This window comes from Podarcis tiliguerta, assembly GCF_965153285.1.
Source record: "Podarcis tiliguerta genome assembly, chromosome: 9".
In the NCBI taxonomy this organism is placed as follows: Eukaryota; Metazoa; Chordata; class Lepidosauria; order Squamata; family Lacertidae; genus Podarcis; species Podarcis tiliguerta.
The window spans coordinates 64,890,963-64,909,265 of record NC_139542.1 but is presented as its reverse complement, the minus strand read 5'-3'; the positions used below and the strand labels follow the sequence as shown (position 1 = coordinate 64,909,265).

Sequence of the window (18,303 nt, the reverse complement as noted above, 5' to 3'; positions counted from 1 at the left end):
CCATTAGCTAAAGTGATGCTTCAGGTTAAGAACGGACCTCCGGAACGAATTACGTACTTAACCCGAGGCACCACTGTACTTCAATATGAGTAGGAAAATGAGAGTACCCCATAAAATTTCCTTTTTTGGGGGGGCACTGATAATAATAAAACTGAGTTTCACCTCCCTGGCGATGACAGGCCTTCCTCCTCCTCCTCCTCCTCCTCCATCACCACCTGTAGCAATGGGATGCTGGCCCTTTAAATTCTCAGGTAAGGCGCTTCCGCCCTGCCTGCCTGCCTCCTCCTCCCCTTCGCGCGTCCCGCGCCCGCCGTGCGCACGCGCAGTAGGCCACCCGCGCTCCCACTCGCTCTCCCAATGCTGCCCTGACTTTCCCTCAACTTCCTGAGAGAGAGAGAGAGGCGGCCGGACCTTTTTCTCCCCGAAGCGCCCGCTGCTCCTTTCCCCTCATGGCGGAGTCCGGGGCCGAGCCGGTTCTCGGCCCAGAGGACGGGGAGGCGGCGGAGGAAGAAGAGGCTGACGACGAGGAGCTGCTCCAGCTGGGGACGGAGGCGGCGCCCGGCAGCCGGGCCGCCAGGGGGGCTCCGGGCGGCGCCGTCAGGGTCAGCCTCGGGGGCGGCTCGGCTGGGCCGCAGCTGGACTACGAGGGAAGAGCCGGCGACGCGGAGGGCGACGGGAGCGACGACGACGACGGCGACGAAGAAGAGGAGCCTCTGCTGGGCTCGGGCCGGAGGGGCGGCCGCCGCCGCCGCCGCCGCAGCGCCACAGGTCAGAGCCGCCTCCGCGCGCCCGGGTTCTTCCCCGGTTTGTTTGCTCGTTTCCACGGTGAGGCGAGTTCGCAGCGCCCAGGTGTGTGTGGGGGGGGGGGGAGGTGGTCGGGCTGTCATCCGGGGCCTCTGAGTATTTTAATTTATTATTATTTTGCCTTTAAAAAAAAAAAAAAGAGGGGGAGGGAGTTAGAGCTGGACCCCCCCTCCTCCTCCCCTTTATCTTAATTAAGGTGGTGGGCTTCCCCCCAGTATATGAATTTTCCCACATCCCCGCAGCTGAAATGGAACCGTCCGTTTTGCTTCCTCGAGTGTAATCTTGCCCCTTGCCCCCCCCCCCTCTGTCATGAAAGCAGGACGTGGCTTCTCTTGTCAGGTTAATCTGGGTGGGGGGGGGAGCAGGGAAAAGGCTATTTTCCTGCTTGTGTTTTTGACATTTGTCTGTCCCCCGCCAGCCGCTTTTATTTTTTGACGTTTTACATATCATCCGCATTTCGACCCTCTTTAAGTCCTCCTGATTTTTAGCATCCGTAAATACAGTGGTACCTCAGGTTACATACGCTTCAGGTTACAGACTCCGCTAACCCAGAAATAGTGCTTCAGGTTAAGAACTTTGCTTCAGGATGAGAACAGAAATTGTGCAGCCGTGGCGCGGCGGCAGCAGGAGGTCCCATTAGCTAAAGTGGTGCTTCAGGTTAAGAACAGTTTCAGGTTAAGTACGGACCTCCGGAACGAATTAAGTACTTAACCTGAGGTACCACTGTGTTGTTTAGTCGTTCAGTCGTGTCCGACTCTTCGTGACCCCATGGACCAGAGCACGCCAGGCACTCCTGTCTTCCACTGGTACCACTGTAGTTGTTGTTTTTAGCTTTCCAAGTGCTTAATTCCCCCTGGTTCGCAAACCTAGTGCAACAGAATGAGGTGGCAGGTGCTGGCTGCTTGCGATTGCTGATTTTTATTTTTTTAAAAAAGAAGCTTCTTGCAGGTATAGGAAGCCAGGAGACCGGACTGGAGCCTTTCACCCCGATGTACTTGCGTGTTGGGAATATTTTTTGGACCAATTAGATACGTTACTTGCTGTTGGATCACAACTGGGGAGACCCAGCTTCAAATCCCCACTCGGCCTGGTAGCTCACTGAATGACCTGGGCTAGTCACTCTGCCTCAGTCTAATCCACCTCATTAGGGTTATTATGGGGATAATGCCACGAACAGAAGTCTTAAACTCTGTGATTAACAAACCCAAAACACATCCCTTCACCTGAATCCTAAGGTGGTATAGTCTGTTCCACCATACCATTCTTTCTTTTGCATGTTCAGACCAATCTTAAGTAATCCTTGGAACAACACCGTAAAGTAGGTTACTGCTGTTATCTGTACATTGCAGATGAAGGGGATAATAATCTGCCTTTGGTTACTCCATGAGCTCCTTGTAGAAGTGAGTTGTGAACCAAGAAGTCCCCAATTCAGAAATGCCATTCTGTCTCAAAGCAAAAAGTCCACCAAAACAGTGCATGAAAGCACTGTTTGGCACTCGTGTCTGGCAAACAGACATGTTTTTTTCCAGTAGGCATAGAGATTCCATTTTGCTATCATAGTGAACAGTTGCTAATAGGTACAAAGTTTAGATAACCTGAATTAGTTTGCTTTTCTCTCTCCCATATGCTAGATTGTGAACCTTCAGGCAGCAGCTGGCTACCTTGTATTTTAATCTCTGTATAGCACTTAGGAATTGGGACGTGGGTGGCGCTGTGGTCTAAACCAGAGGGCTTACCGATGAGCTCCTGTTACTCGGTCCCTGCTCCTGCCGATCTAGCCATTCGAAAGCATGTCAAAGTGCAAGTAGATAAATAGGTACTGCTCTGGCAGAAAGGTAAATGGCGTTTCCATGTGCTGCTCTGGTTCACCAGAAGCTGCTTGTTCATGCTGGTCACATGACCAGCTGTACGCCGGTTCTCTCGGCCAGTAAAGCGAGATGAGCATCACAACCACAGAGTCGTCTGCGACTGGACCTAACGGTCAGGGGTCCCTTTACCTTTACCTATAGTACTTAGGAAATATAGTTGCTTTATAACTATTCTTGCAATCCCATGCCTGCTTACCTGGGAGTACACTCTATGTTGGGATCTAATGGGAATTACATTTGCAAAGACATGCATAGGATTGTGTGGTAAGTGATAAACGCAGTTGACAGTCCTAATTTAAACTGTTTTATTTAGCACATACAGGAAATGTTGGAAATATTGCAGAAATGAACTTCTTCTTGGATGATCCAGAATTTGCTGAAATCATGCAGCAAGCAGAACAAGCCATAGAAAGTGGAGTCTTTCCAGAAAGAATCTCACAGGGATCCAGTGGGAGCTACTTCGTCAAAGATCCTAAGAGAGTGAGTGCATTGTTTCCCAGACATGTGTATACCTGACTGAAAGAAGGTGGAATGCTGAACTAATGGGCAAAGTTAAGTACACATTGTCACATTGGGGCTTGTTTTGTTAATCCCACACTACGGTTTCTGCAGATGAAATGAAGAGCCTGGAAAAAAATACCCCCCCCCCCAAATGATCGTATTAAAATGATGGTAAAGGGTCCAAAAATACTTGCTTACTTTTATAAAGTAAGATCTTAAAGACAAAGGAACAAGTTGCATATGAAATTGTTATGGCCTTTGGTTAATACAATTAATTTTGGTATATTAACTGGACTTCAGGAAGATTTCATCCAGCATGGCATCCTTGAGAAGGAGTTTGAAAAATGTGGACCAGAGAGTGGCAGAAAATATTTATTTCTTGCCATAGTCTCGTGGTCTCTTCAGCTTCAGTGAAGAAATTGGGCTTGAGTAATGGACTTGAAGAATTCAAGTAAAACAGCTTTAACATGAAATCTGTTGTGTTGCAGCATTGTATTTCAAACCAGTTCTGTGACTTTCTCATTACTACCTGTGGCAATAAGCAAATCTTTGTCTCTTTCTCAACTCATTTGTATTCACATGCAATATTTTAAGTGAGAGGTCTGCAACAGCTATATTGCCAAAGTATGTTCCAGAATACATCAGGAGTGCCAGCGTGTAGTTGTAACTTGTGTGGCTTGTGTCCTTGTTTAGGGATAGTTTGGAGAATTGTGTGGGTGAGCACAGGTTTAGGTTATAATCCAAACCCACTCTACCTGGGAGTATACCCCATTTAATTCAGCAGGACTTCTTAGTTCAGCAACTTTTGACTGTTCGGAAAAGCATTTGATATATTTATATATGGACATCAAATTAACATCAAATGTTCCTGCATTGCAGGGGGTTGGAGTAGATGACCCTTGGGTCCCTTCCAACTCTACAGTTCTATTAACATGGTGTATTATTTCAGTTTGGTTTGCTGAATATAAATGAACTGTGTTAAATCAAGATCCCAGGTGACTTTAGGGCACTGGGAGTTTTTCTGGAAATCCGTACTTTAGTAATAGTGGTATTTACACCCTGTCCATCTGGTTGGGTTTCCACAACCACCCTGGGCGGCTTCCAGCAAAATATAAAAACATAATGAAACATTAAAAACTTCCCGATACAGGGCTGGCTATAAAAAGGGGGAAGACACAGGGCTGTAGATAGGATAGTATGGTCAGAAAATAGAATATTGACTAGCAGGCACAGGTGTTTTTAGTAGCAACCATTTTAGCTGGAGCTATGTGATTAGCTGTAAGAGACAATGGCTAATGTATATTCAGAGCCAGAAACTCATTTCCGTGAGGCAGCATCTAGTTTCTGGTTTACCTTGTTAATGATTATTGGCAGGGGGATTGTCACATGCCATGCCATGTGTGTACCACTGGTAGCAAAACAGAAACCAAGATACTGGCGCAGCCATTCTGAGCCTTTTAAATTTGTCTTATTTAGCTAATGTTTCTTACCTATGAGGGACGCGGGTGGCGCTGTGGGTTAAACCACAGAGCCTAGGACTTGCTGATCAGAAGGTCAGCGGTTCGAATCCCTGCAACAGGGTGAGCTCCCGTTGCTCAGTCCCTGCTTCTGCCAACCTAGCAGTTCGAAAGCATGTCAAAGTGCAAGTAGATAAATAGGTACCACTCCGGCGGGAAGGTAAACAGCGTTTCCGTGCACAGCTCTGGTTCGCCAAAAGCGGCTTAGTCATGCTAGCCACATGACCCGGAAGCTGTACGCCGGCTCCCTCGGCCAATAAAGCGAGATGAGCCCCCAGAGTCGGTCACGACTGGACCTAATGGTCAGGGGTCCCTTTACCTTTACTTCTTACCTACAGAAGATTTCTAGCAGAACTTTTATTATATAGAGAGGCTAATGGGTTGTAAAATCCTAAGAGAACTGTTCTGAGCAGTAGAACCAATAAGACAAAAGGTATTATGGCACCTTAGAGATTGGCTGATTTGCTGTGACATGGGTTTTTGGCTCATCCCTATTAAAATATGAACTCAAAATTCTCTTTTGTTTATAATGCAGATGACATACCCCACACTACTATAGCAGTGAGTTCAGTTGTTTCCCCTGTGCCATGTTGTTCCAACACAAAACAAGAAATCATTATTAAACTACTCCCCTTTCCCTCGTTCTCTCCCATTTAAGCAGTTTACAGGTACAGGCCTGCTCAACTCCAATAGTAGAACTGCATTGCACATCTTCAGGCCACCCATATGTGGGTGCTCTCTCACTACATTTTTAAGGCTTGTCTCTAGGGAACAACTTACCTATCATTTTCAGGAAGTCAACTGGAACTGAGAAAGTGGTTGTGTATGTTTATGTGAGCTGAAGGATGCTGCAGACAAAGCAATCTAATAAAGTGAAAGATAATGGTGATCTAATGAACTAAAAAACTGATTGCCAACCTAAGACTTTCTGTCTGACTTAGTGACTGAATGCTCTTCCTTTTGTTATAATCCTATTTTAATGCAAAATGTATGTTCACTAATTCTCTTACTTAACTATTCCTTTGGACAATGTCTAATGGAGGTCATTGATTGCAGGATGTGTAACTGGTGAATGTATGTATGAATGAGCCCTTGGTAATAAAGCAATAGATACTGGGTCCAGTCATACTCTTGTCAGTGACTTAGACTTGATATCTATCATCTCTCTCTAGGGGTCTTTTACTGTCAGCTGGTCAACCCAAAGCAGCCAGTCATGTACACACTTTACAGCAAAGCATGCATTGTATGTTTTAGCAGAATGCTTCCTTCTAAAAAGAGTTTGAGCTTAATTATATACAGAATTTTGATGCAAGCTGTAAATGAATTACTTTTGAAAACTCCATTTGCACATTTTTAGTTGTTATCCGTAGTGCCTTAGAGTATTTTACTGTAGGTTTCATCATTATTTTGGTCATTCAGTGTAGCAAACCTCATAGATTATAATAAGCATTGGTCAAGTTGACACTGTTCTCAGTTAGTACTAGGTTCAGTGCATAGTCAATCTTTCAGCATACTTCTGGTTGCTGCAAAGGTAAATCTAATAAAATTGCCACTTTCAATGCTCATATGCAGAGCTAGAGTTCAGCTAAATAGAAGTTCAGCTGAAAAGAAATAGAGTTCAGCTGAATACAATTGCATTATATTATATCCATTCTAACATAGATCAGTTGTGATCCCAGATAAAACAAAAAGCAATTGCTTTTGTCTTTTTATTTTTTAAATACTCAATTTCTATGGGTAAAGCAGGTTGTCTTTTTGCTGCATGTGTTTGCTGCATAAGCCATTCTGTTAGGCCCCTCACTTGAGTAGTTTAGTGAAGGCATTGCAACTCAGAAGCTAAAGACACAGAATCTGATTCCTTAAAATGCACTATGTGAAATATGTGTTACTGTGTACACTGTTTGTGAAAGTGTGTGTACTTGTTTGAAGGGAATGCTTACACATTCATGGACCATTTTTCTCACGAATTTAGAATTTGCAGACATTTTTATACTGTACCAAATGAAGATGTTAATGTTTTGTTTCCTGTTTTGCTGCCTTTATTTAAAGTGTATTTATATTGTGCTTGAGCCACAAAGAAGAGATTTTGTAAGAGCTGCTCGTCACCTTAACAAAACCCAGAGAAATAGTCTTGTTGTTCTCTCCAACTGTGTGACGCTAAGTCACATCACACAGCGCACAACAACATGGTTGCATTCCACAGTGTGAGTTGTAATAGGTGTGGCCCTAGTGAGAACTCTAGCCAAGGCTATTCAGGAGCCAAACTGTTCCATAGATGATAAAATACCAGGTGGGCATAATGCTTTCTTTGACTACTTTCAGAATGAAGGCATTTTAATAAATACTAACTACTTACTTCTTTCCTCAGAAATCTATTGGAGTATTTAAACCAAAATCTGAAGAGCCTTATGGTCACCTAAATCCAAAATGGACCAAGTATTTTCACAAAATGTGTTGCCCTTGCTGTTTTGGCAGAGGCTGTCTTGTTCCTAATCAGGGATACCTCTCTGAAACTGGTGCCTATCTTGTGGACAGTAAATTGGGATTGGGAGTGGTGCCTAAAACAAAGGTAAGACAGATTTGTACCAGGAGTTGACTCTGTAGAAATAAGACTTTGCAACCTAAACTGTGTAATTAGGGGGTGCAGGGAGGGTGGGGGGCACTGGGAGCCACAGCGCGGGGGGGGGGGGCACTTATCGTGTCCAAGCCACATGTCTCTTCTGGTAGTGATGTGGTGGCTCAGGAACCTGCAGGCTTCGTGCTGCCCGAAAAAGCAATGTGGGCCTGCAAGGCGTCAGAGCAAAATGGGGCTTGGGCCCCGGGATTTTGTTCCTAGGAAGTGATGACCAAAGTCACTGTGGCACATACCTTAATGTCTAACCAGGACAGCTGCAGCATTTTCTACACGGGCTGCTTTTGAAGCCTATCCCTATACTTTAGTTAGTTCAAACTGAGGCCGCCCATTTAATTACAGGATTAAGCTGAAGGAAGCACATTACCTTATGTTCAGAACAGCTATACTGGCTTCCTGTTGTTTCTGGACAAGACAAAGTGTTTTTAATCTTTGAAGTTCAAAATGGTTGAGGCCAGTTATCTAAGCCAACACCTTATTCCTTATATTAAGTGTCCGCGCTTAAAGTCTCCAAAGCTAAAGACTCTAAATCCTGTTTTATGCTGTTTGTTTTAAGGTTATCTGGATTGTTAGTGAGACCTTCAACTACAGTGCAATAGATCGTGCTAAATCAAGAGGCAAAAAGTATGCTTTAGAAAAAGTGCCAAAAGTTGGCAAAAAATTTCATCGAATAGGACTACCTCCTAAGGTAAGCCCTTTGAAATGCTTTATTTCCATAGTGTTTCAAGGGATTTCCTCCCTTTCTGTTGGTCAGAATTCAAAAAACACTATCTCCTCATACCAAATGCCCAATTCTTAAAAGTGGGGGTTGCGTCTCAAGAAAAGTTAGAAAGAAAACTAAACACCTCTCTGGGTATACCAACACTCATGGTTATACTTTCATTCCGAAATAATACTTTGTGGGTTTTGTACGTCTTTTCTTTGATCTTCTTTGTTTGTTTGGCCTTTTTAAGACTGTTATCACTATCTCCTTATTGCTGCCACTTCCCATTAACTCTTATTATCTTCAGATTTCTGTATAATCCCCGTTGCTCAAAAGAGTCCTGCAAATGACACTGAGAAGTTACCCAGGCTCTAGGAAAATATAGGCACAGCTGTCCGTTTGGCACAATTCAGAAGAAGTGCAGAAACAAGAATATGGCCAAGAAAATTGCTGAATACCATTTTAGTTGTTACAGGCGGTGATGCAATTTCCTTCATAGTTCATGCCTCCCACCATGATTCGTATAGTCAAAATAATACAAATCAAGAGATATATCTCAAACTTGCATTATTTTCATAGGTCTCCACAACCAGGCTGTTCAAATTCAGGGTTCTAATGTGTCCATAACAGGGAATGTCTTTAATAGTTCCACAACTGCCACACTTACCTAGGGTTGCCATACGTCCAGAATTTTCTGGACATAGCCAGGATTTGGCTGTCAGAAAAAGTGTCTGGGTGGAAATCGCTGAAATGTCCAAGAAAATCCGGGTGTATGGCAACCCATCTCGGCAGTGTCATTTTGGCAATTATCCTTAAAAATAGCTCTTTTTTGCTCCATAATTTTTGTGTCCGGATTTTTGGTTATTGTATTGAAATATGGCAACCCCAGCATTATCTATCGCTTCAGTTTTCTTTTCCCTAGCACATGCTTGAATATTTTTGGCTATTTTAACTTAAATTTAACAGCTCTCAGATCTCAACTTGAATCAGTTTCATGGGCTGAATCTATTCCAAGTCCAAAGTTTTGGAGGATAAGTCTATTAATAGCTTCTGATTATAATTATTATTATTTCTCCAATGTGCCTCCGAATACCAGGTGCTAAGGATAAAAGTGGGTGGATGCTATTGCACTTGTATCCTGGTTGTGGGCTTTCTGTAGGCCTCTGGTTGGCCAGTGTGACAACAGGATGCTGGATTGGAAGGGCTATTGACCTGAAGCAGCAGGCTCTTTTATGTTCTTATTTACGTCAGAATCAGCAGGGCTGCTCTTTTGTTCATATGCTACATTTGTTCTTGAGGCAGGACGCTAAATAAATAAATAATTTAAATTAATAAATTTAAAATAAGCAGTTGATATCATGCAAATTAAGAACAGAACACTACTTGGATATTAGGTACTTTAAGAATCGATTTTGTTCCTTTTCTTAATGCAGGGTTTATTTTAAATTTCAGGTTGGCTCCTTTCAGCTATTTGTGGAAGGCTACAAAGAAGCTGACTATTGGCTCAGGAAATTTGAAACAGACCCTTTGCCCGAGAATACAAGGAAACAATTTCAGTCTCAGTTTGAAAGATTGGTAGTGCTTGATTACGTAATCAGAAACACTGGTATTTAATAGTTTGTTTTTTTACTTCCATAGCTGATACTCATTTTTCTGGCATACCTGTTCAACAAATAATTAGGTGGGCTCCCAGTGGGAAATTCCCTAGGGCAGCTGATTCGAGTTGGGGTCCATGTTAGTGCTGATCCTTAAATTCCCATTTGTTCCTTTGTAGCCCTATCTGTACCTGCCCCACACAGGTGAAGTCAGGGCTGGGACAAGTGGTGGTGGTTTGTGGGGAACAGCCTCACAGATAAAATTGGGAGCCATGCCAGTACAGTGGTGCCCCGCAAGACGAATGCCTCGCAAGACGGAAAACCCGCAAGACGAAAGGGTTTTCCGTCTGCAGAGGCGCTTCGCAAGACGAATTTCCCTATGGGCTTGCTTCGCAAGACGAAAAATGACGGAAAAAAAATCGAATTTTTTTTTTGCTCCAAAACCCCTTATTCTGAATCGCTAAGCTGCTAAAAGCATTTTAGCAGCAAAACCGCTAATCCCCCCCCTAAAAAAAGCCGTTTTTAGCCCTTTTTTAGCCAATAGCGCTAATAGCGCTACTACGTCAATGGGCTTGCTTCGCAAGACGAAAAAACCGCAAGACGAAAAGACTCCCGGAACGGATTCTTTTCGTCTTGCGAGGCACCACTGTATTCATTAGGTCCTTGGCTGGAGGTTTTCAAACCCTATTTGAGAGATTTGACACTGTTTGAAGTAATATGCTTATACTGTGCTAGAGCAGGGATGGGGAAGTCTGTTTCAGCTTAAGGATCACATTCCCATCTGAGCAACTTTTTGGAGGCCGCATGGCAGTGGTAGGCTTGAGCAGACAATAGATGTGAATTTTAATTTTGTATAGTAGACTATCCCCCAGCTGGGAAAACAAGAAGCATTATCAGAGAGCCAGTGTGGTGTAGTGGTTAAGAGTGGTGGACTCATAATCTGGTGAACCAGGTTCGCTTCCCCGCTCCTCCACATGCAGCTGCTGGGTGACCTTGGGCCAGTCACACTTCTCTGAAGTCTCTCAGCCCCACTCACGTCACAGAGTGTTTGTTGTGGGGGAGGAAGGGAAAGGAGATTGTTAGCCGCTTTGAGACTCCTTCAGGTAGTGATAAAGCGGGATATCGAATCCAAACTCTTCTTCTTCATCAGAATCCAGGGTCATATTTCAGCTTTGCAAAAATACTCAAGGAGGGTGCAAAGCAGGGCTGGTGAGCCTAGGAAGAGTCCCAAGGGCCAGACAGAGGGCTGCATTTGGCCCCAGGATCCTACCTCTGTGCTCAAAAAAGGGCAATTGCTATGAATGTCCATTCATAGCTGTGATGTACTAATGACGTACTATGAATCAAGCAAGGCATTCCTCTCCATTTTAGAGGAAAGGCTTCTCATACTGTTACTTTGAGAAGGACTTCTGAGAGTTGTTGCCAGTCAAATGTTTGGGTTGGACTGATCCCTGCATCTCTCTCTGTTCCTGAGATTATAAAAGGTAGCTCATTTATACATAAACCCTTTCTAGAAGGGTAGCTGTGCTTGTCTCTTGCAGCAGCAGCATTCTTTTGTTGCTCGTAAGGGAGTAGAAATCTTTACCGTTTCATCATCATCAGGTTTTCAAATACATTCCTAGGAACAAATGAGAAAGTGTGGGCTCAACCAAACAGAAACTGTCACATCATAGTCGATGGTTGTGTGCAAGTGCTTCCTCATCAGTATGCTCTCAGTAGTTTAGCTGGTGTGGGCAGCAAAATGTCATAACTGGCCCATGTAACAGAATAGCTGTGGCTTCATCTACCGCAGAACTTCCCAAACTGTGTGTCACGACACCGTTAGTGTATCGGCTGCAGTGTGTTGCACAAGCGCTCCCCACACTCCTCCTGGGGTTGGAAAGGGGTAAAACTGAATTACTTTGTTGTGGAATGATGCATGTCTGAAAAGTGTGCCACTGAGATGAAAAGTTTGGAAAGCTCTGATCTACTGCCTCACTGTGAGATTTATCTATGGACCTTTAAAATGATATGCTATACACTGTAGCAACATAGTGTTATTTGCAGCAGTCGTTCTTCAGAGATTAAGATAGCTCAGTTGGTAGAGCATGAGACTATTATTAATCTCAGGGTTGTGGGTTTGAGCTCCACACTGGGCAAAAGGCTCCTGCATTGCAAGGGGTTGGACTAGATGACCCTCGTGGTCCCTTCCAACTCTACAGTCCTATGATTCTATGACTTGTGGATATCTTTTTTAAGGTTCCCATTTGATCTCTCAGCAGCTACTTTGACATAGTCAACGGGAAATGGCTCCGGTTAGAAAATGTCACTTCTGAAAGGAAACTGCAGCTGCAGAGGAGAATTAACTGGTGTTGGGTACCAGCTCCTGTTCCTTCTTTCTGGTTGTCCCATGTATTCTTAAGTCTCCAAAAACTGTCCCGCCAGTTGTTCTGATAGGTAGAAGGAAGCTCCTTCCTCAAATGCTTATTTATTTTATCATTAAAAAACAACAACAACCCAGACATGCACATGATGCAGTTCATAAGACAGTGTTATAATAGGACTCGGTTATATTGATATTGTCCTGGAATTTTTCATTCCAAGATAAAATAAATAAAGACCATCGTTCTAAGAAACTTTGTTCTGTAGTAATGTAACTTTCTGTAGTACATAAATTTTGTCATTAGTACAACACCCCAGATTCTCCACAGCCTTTCTGAAACTAATGGTCCCATCATGTTTTTACAAGCTTTGACAATACATATTTTCAGAGCTGGGAGGTAATGTATTACTTCCAGATCCCCCTCCAGTACTGTATATTTCAGATAACATAATAGTAGTGTTTTAAGGTCATATGGTATTGGATCCACTATTATTTCTGTAGTGAAATTACAAATTGTCCTCCAAATTTTTTTGATTATTGGACAGTGTCAAAATATGTGTACAGTATAAAATCTGAAAGAGATCCGTTGACTTACCAGAAACAGTTTTGCACAGTTGGATATATGTGACTTGATCAGCATGGTGTTAGATTGGTATAGCTTTTAATAAACATTTTCCTTTAGCTTTATCAATATTTATCTTAGTTGAATCTTGGCCCATGTCCAACTTCATTCTGCTGTAGCTTCCTCAAATGTTTAGTGAGCGGAGGAGGAATTTGTTGTGTTTCTTCCATTATAAGTAAAGGAGTATATAAGCAAAGGATTCTTATTGTTCTGAAAAAGGGACCCAAATATTTTTGTGAACTTCTGCCTCAGCACAAGTCCCCCTTGTAGTTAAACAGGGAGGACAAAAAAAACCCCATATAATGAAATTCAAAATATGAATTGTATCATGAGGATTGCATGTTCTGACTATTGCTGCTTTATGAAAAAACTTGGCATTGTAATTTAATGTAATTTTTATTTATATAACTATCCCAGTTCTCTACAAATGATACATTTATGATAATTATATTGGAATTCTTCATTTCAAATATATGCTTTATTCTAATGTATTTCACTGATTCTGCCCCCCCCCCTTATTTTATTTGAAGATAGAGGCAATGACAATTGGCTAGTCAGATATGAAAAGCAGAGTGATGAGAGTGAACTTTCTGATAAGGTAAGAAGACAAAAGTTGCTTGTGCTATCATTAAATAATACAGATATCGGTAATAAGACAGTGTCTGTGTTCAGGCTTACAATCTAAATGCCATGAGGGAAAAGGAAAAGGAAATGGGAGGGAGGAGGAAAAATGCAGGCGTAGGCACTAGTTCTTAGTTCTTGTAACAACCAGAATAAATTGAAAGAGTTCCACAAGAGGAGGAGCCAAATGTTGCTGATCTATCAGCTCAGCTCTTAAGCCCCATATGCATGTGTGTCTTTCTCAGCTGTAGCCTCATATAATGGCTGCTGATAGATGACAGTTGGAGAGAAATGAAATAACAGGCACACAGGTATGTTGCAGTGATGTTTCCTAAACCCTAAAATCAAATACGAAAGCTTTGTTGTTATGTCAGATATCATATTCGGAGTTATTTTAATCCCACAGACAGATTACACTTCCCATGCTATCCCACACGTTACATTCAAAATTATTGATGTTTTGTGGATTACTGCAGATAGAACAAACAGTTGATAACAACTATCATCCAATTACATTAGGCCAAGAGCAACACAAGTGGGCACGCCCTCTCAGACTAATAAAAACACTAAGCTAGTGTTGCAATAAGGCAAGAGTTAAGCTCTATCCAATGGTGGAATATATGTACAATGTGGAATTTTTGATATTGTTGGATCGAGCTTGTGATGTGATAATGAGCATGTTATAACCAGTAATTAATATATTTGATTTTTTTTTTTAGTTGTTTTTCACCTATGTAGCGTTATCAGTATCTTTGTTTATTGTATAATCCTGTTTCTGTGACTATTCAGAATAAAAATAATTTTAAAACTAAAAGTACTTTTCTTGCAGGATATTCAATGGATTGATAAAAAAGAACCTATTATTAAAATTGCAGCAATTGATAATGGTTTAGCTTTTCCTTTCAAACATCCTGATGAATGGAGAGCATGTAAGTTAAAAAAAAACACAAGAAGAAGAAGTTGAATAAATGTATCTACTTTTCATATGTGTGACTATCTCTTTGTAAATAACTTTTTTGTCTAGTGGTACATCATAGTGATTATGTACTTTGCTGATAGATGGTGTAAAATCTGAGAGCTATCACTGTTGCCTATGTGAACCTCCCTAAGCACTAAGGTCTGCTGGGAATGCAAGACTCTGCATCCTGTCTCTTTTAGTGGCAAAGGTCATGGTGGGGCATTTTATATGGACGAGGGTGGCGCTGTGGTCTAAACCACTGAGCCCAGGGCTTGCCAATTGGAAGGTCGGCAGTTTGAATCCCCACGACGGGGTGAGCTCCCATTGCTCAGTCCCTGCTCCTACCAACCTAGCAGTTCAAAAGCACATCAAAGTGCAAGTAGATAAATAGGTATCGCTCTGGCGGGAAGGTAAACAGTGTTTCCGTGTGCTGCTCTGGTTTTGCCAGAAGCAGCTTAGTCATGCTGGCCACATGACCCTGAAAAACTGCAGACAAACGTCAGCTCCCTCAGCCAGTAAAGCGAGATGAGCACCACAACTCCATAGTCGTTCACGACTGGACTTGACTATCAGGGGTCCTTTACCTTTTTACCCATCCTTTTGAAAAACCCTTTCAAAGGAAGTGCACCATGCCCCCACTTTTTTGAGCTTTCATCATCCTAGCAGAATGTCATTATTTATAACTGCTTTTGAAAAGAAAGAGAATGATGTTATCTATTATTAACTTGTAGCTGGTTGTTTTGTATTTATTATATTTTGTATTTATTGTGTTTTAAGCACTAAATTGACATAAATTGCTCTTCTCAGCTGCATCTTTTTTCAGTCTTTCAACTTGTCAGTGAACCGGTTAATTTTAGTTAATTTTTAGCACAAGGTTGTAAGCAGGATTGTGTATATCAAGTTGCATTTCCTGAAGTCAGCAAATGCATCTAAAAGCTTGGCTGTGTAAACCACCTTCCCCCCCCCCTTCCTGTCTTCCGCTAGATCCATTTCATTGGGCTTGGCTTCCACAAGCAAAGGTCCCCTTTTCTCAAGAAACAATAGATTTGATTCTTCCTCGTATTTCTGACATGAACTTTGTACAGGATCTTTGCGAAGATCTTTATGAATTGTTCAAGGTAACTTCAAAAATATATTCGGCAGAACTAGTTACAGTAATGTGCAATACCTGGCAGGAAATGTAAATGTTCTGAATTGGCGATAGCTGTGAAAGCAAAATGCTTGAAAAATATTTCTGACAAATTTGGACCCCTGGCAAAATATGATTTATTATTTAAGGTGGCATGTTGTGTACTGCTATAAATCTCTGGTTGCATAGGGGATAAGTTTGGTTTGAGTTAAGAGTTAAGTTCTGAAACTTTACTTTTTCATTTTTTTCAATTAAGACCGACAAAGGTTTTGACAAGGCTACATTTGAAAAGCAAATGTCTGTGATGAGAGGACAGGTAAGAATGCTTTTCATTGTAACTGTTCCTTTAAAAATACACTTTGCAGTATATATTTTTTCTTGTTCTCCCCCTCTAAAACAAGGTGCGTCCTATGGTCGGGTGCGTCCTATAGAGCAAAAAATACGGTACTACACACCAGTGACCATTCACAAAAGCCCGGGTTAAAAAGCCATGTTTTGAGCTGGTGCCTGAATGCTATCAAAGTGGGTGCCACCCAAATGTCATATTGCCAGGGTGCCACCACAAAGCAGTCCCATTCACACATCAAATTTTACTGAAATTTTCCTTCAGGAAAAGGTGCTTGTACTATACTGCTCTCTCTTTATAGGCAGTTTGATGCCATATACCTTTGTGTCTACAGATACTTAATCTTATTCAGGCATTAAAGGATGGAAGAAGTCCTCTTCAGCTTGTTCAGATGCCTCGTGTGATTGTGGAAAGAAGTCATGGGGGAAGTCAAGGGCGAATTGTTCACCTGAGCAATGCGTTTACACAGACTTTCCATAGCCGGAAGCCATTCTTTTCCTCTTGGTAGAGACACGTAAATGTCTTCAATTTAGCAAGACTTTCTGTTGTGTGAAAGTTTTAGAATAATGTAATTCTGCTGTACACAAAGTGCTGGACTGCCAAAACCTCAGAACTTTTAAAAGTTTTGTGTTTTGAATGTAATACGTTTACAGTTTAAAATTGTGAAATTTTACTTCAGGGAAATGCGCTTGTCCTATACTGTATTTTTATAGACAGTTTAATGTTTTCTGTATCTAACATTAAAAGGGAAAAGAAATTTACAGATGCCAAAGACTACTTTTGCATAAATTGTAGGAAAGAACTGCTCTGTTGGATACAAATGTCAGAAATCAAAGTCTAATTTTCCTTGTTGGAAATGAAGCACAGCCTTTTCATTCCTCTACTGCAAGAAAGCTGCTTGAACTTTTGCAACAATTACCAAATATCTACATGGGTTTCTTACAGGTTTATATTCTCAAATATTACAGATTTATATTCTCAAATATTACAGAATTATATCGTGATCAGTTTACTGTGGAGATCTGGGACCAATACCATTACATCTTAATTTGGAGACCAAATTAATCCTGCAAATCCGAAGGAAACTTAATTATTTCATCGTTTTTTATGCCCTGGTGGTTTTTTTTTTAACTGAATACACAACCCCCCTAGAAGGTGAGGCTTGCATCCCTCCTTCCTTCTGCATCCTTCTGAGGGTGAAGGTGGGAATGAGCCTCAATTTATGTCCCTCACATACTTAAATTATATTGTGCGATGTACATCCCACATGCAATGTGTGTGTAGATTTCACCCCTGCTTTAAAAAAAAGGTGAAATTGTTTAAATGGGTCCAATTAATATATATGAAGCTCTCAGGTTATACGTTGGAAATAGATGAACAGGTGGAGGAGTGCTGATGAACTCCCCCATCTATAAACGGTACAGGTGGGGCTGTGTGAGAATATTCTCTAAATCACTCACAGGTAGTGTTCTCCCTGCCCAGCAACAGTTGAACCAGCCACAGACCACTTTCTTAATGCTTAAACAAATCCTCATAGGGAAAAGAAGATGAAGGCATGTTCAATGTCCTTTATTGATACTTCAGGGTCTCCCAAGGTGTATTTGTAGATTGAGTTCAGGATTTAGGGTGACACTACATTTTTAGCAATGCACATACAGCTTCTCTCTTTGCATAGCAATGCCTTGTCTTGATTCTTTGTGGTTCACTTGTATAGATGGAGAATTGAAAAGGTTAATATATTGATCAATCACAATATTACATAGGGTTTCTTGAAACTGTTATCAATGCCCATTAAATCCATCAGCTGACGCCAAAGTGGAAACCGCCTGTTACTAATATATTAAGAGCCCGCTCTTTTGAATTGTTGGATAGCAGTACCGCAGCTCCGTCCAAACCTGACTGTGAATCAGAAATTTATTCTGTGGATTCCTGACCATTTATAGTCATGAGATTCCCGGGCAACCCAGAGCTATTTTGTTGGATTTAACTTGGCATAAAACATCAGTTGCAGAGGTAATTTTACAGAAACTTGGAATTTAGTAATACCTGTTGTACATCCATTGTTCCGCTTGAATGTGAGGACCTTGGGTACCATCTGTAGGAAAGATTGCTTCTATGAAAAATGTTTTTTTGAATTTTTAGCCATGCCGTTATCTCAAGCTGCTAAGCAATACTCCTGAATTCCCCAGATTGGCCTTTTTATTTTTTTATGTTTTGAGGGGGTTGATAAAATGTAGCATGTTAGAGCAATGCACTTAATATACTAAATAAAATGTCTAAGCCTTAAAATGTAAAGCATTGTGGATTTAAAAAAAAACAAACTGTCACATTTCTAAGTTTATTGTGGCTTCAGTTTTTATCAACCCTTGTAATTTTTTTATGAATGCGTAAGATCACCAGACTTTGCTCTCTTAAAACAATAAAAATGATGGTCTGAAATGTAGCTCTTTTTTGTCTCATAATTGTTACATCTGTATCCCACTTCTTAGCTTAACATTGGTATGCATGGATTCCGTTCCCCCACTTTTTAGTATTATTATTATTATTATCCTTGCAACAGTTATGTGAATTAATTCACGCTGCTGGAAGTGTGACCTGAGTTTACTCAGTTAATTTTATGACTGAATAGGATTCGAATCTCGGTG

The 18,303-nt window shown here is 41.5% G+C and overlaps 1 protein-coding gene across 3 annotated transcripts; it reads left to right on the top strand.

Moving 5' to 3' along the window:
- Positions 1–323: 323 nt before the first annotated feature.
- PI4K2B (phosphatidylinositol 4-kinase type 2 beta) lies at positions 324–18,101 on the top strand. Of its 3 annotated transcripts, none has more exons than XM_083458339.1 (10): positions 324–768; positions 2,995–3,152; positions 7,059–7,259; positions 7,879–8,010; positions 9,478–9,631; positions 13,135–13,202; positions 14,055–14,154; positions 15,168–15,301; positions 15,569–15,628; positions 15,993–18,101. In XM_083458339.1, exons 1-10 carry the CDS (start codon positions 450–452, stop codon positions 16,164–16,166), a joined length of 1,500 nt encoding a protein of 499 aa, XP_083314465.1. In that variant the 5' UTR covers positions 324–449; the 3' UTR covers positions 16,167–18,101. The 3 variants fall into 3 exon arrangements, with proteins under 3 accessions (XP_083314465.1, XP_083314463.1, XP_083314464.1); XM_083458337.1 differs by having other exon boundaries at positions 368–825; positions 2,986–3,152; XM_083458338.1 differs by having other exon boundaries at positions 373–768; positions 2,986–3,152.
- The last annotated feature ends 202 nt before the right edge of the window (positions 18,102–18,303 follow it).

Coding starts and splice junctions, on each gene's coding strand:
- PI4K2B (XM_083458337.1), top strand. CDS start 450: ATGGCGGAGTCCGGGGCCGAGCCGGTTCTCGGCCCAGAGGACGGGGAG. Junction 9,632..13,134: donor TTACGTAATCAGAAACACTG/GTATTTAATAGT, acceptor TTTTATTTGAAG/ATAGAGGCAATGACAATTGG. Junction 14,155..15,167: donor TCCTGATGAATGGAGAGCAT/GTAAGTTAAAAA, acceptor GTCTTCCGCTAG/ATCCATTTCATTGGGCTTGG.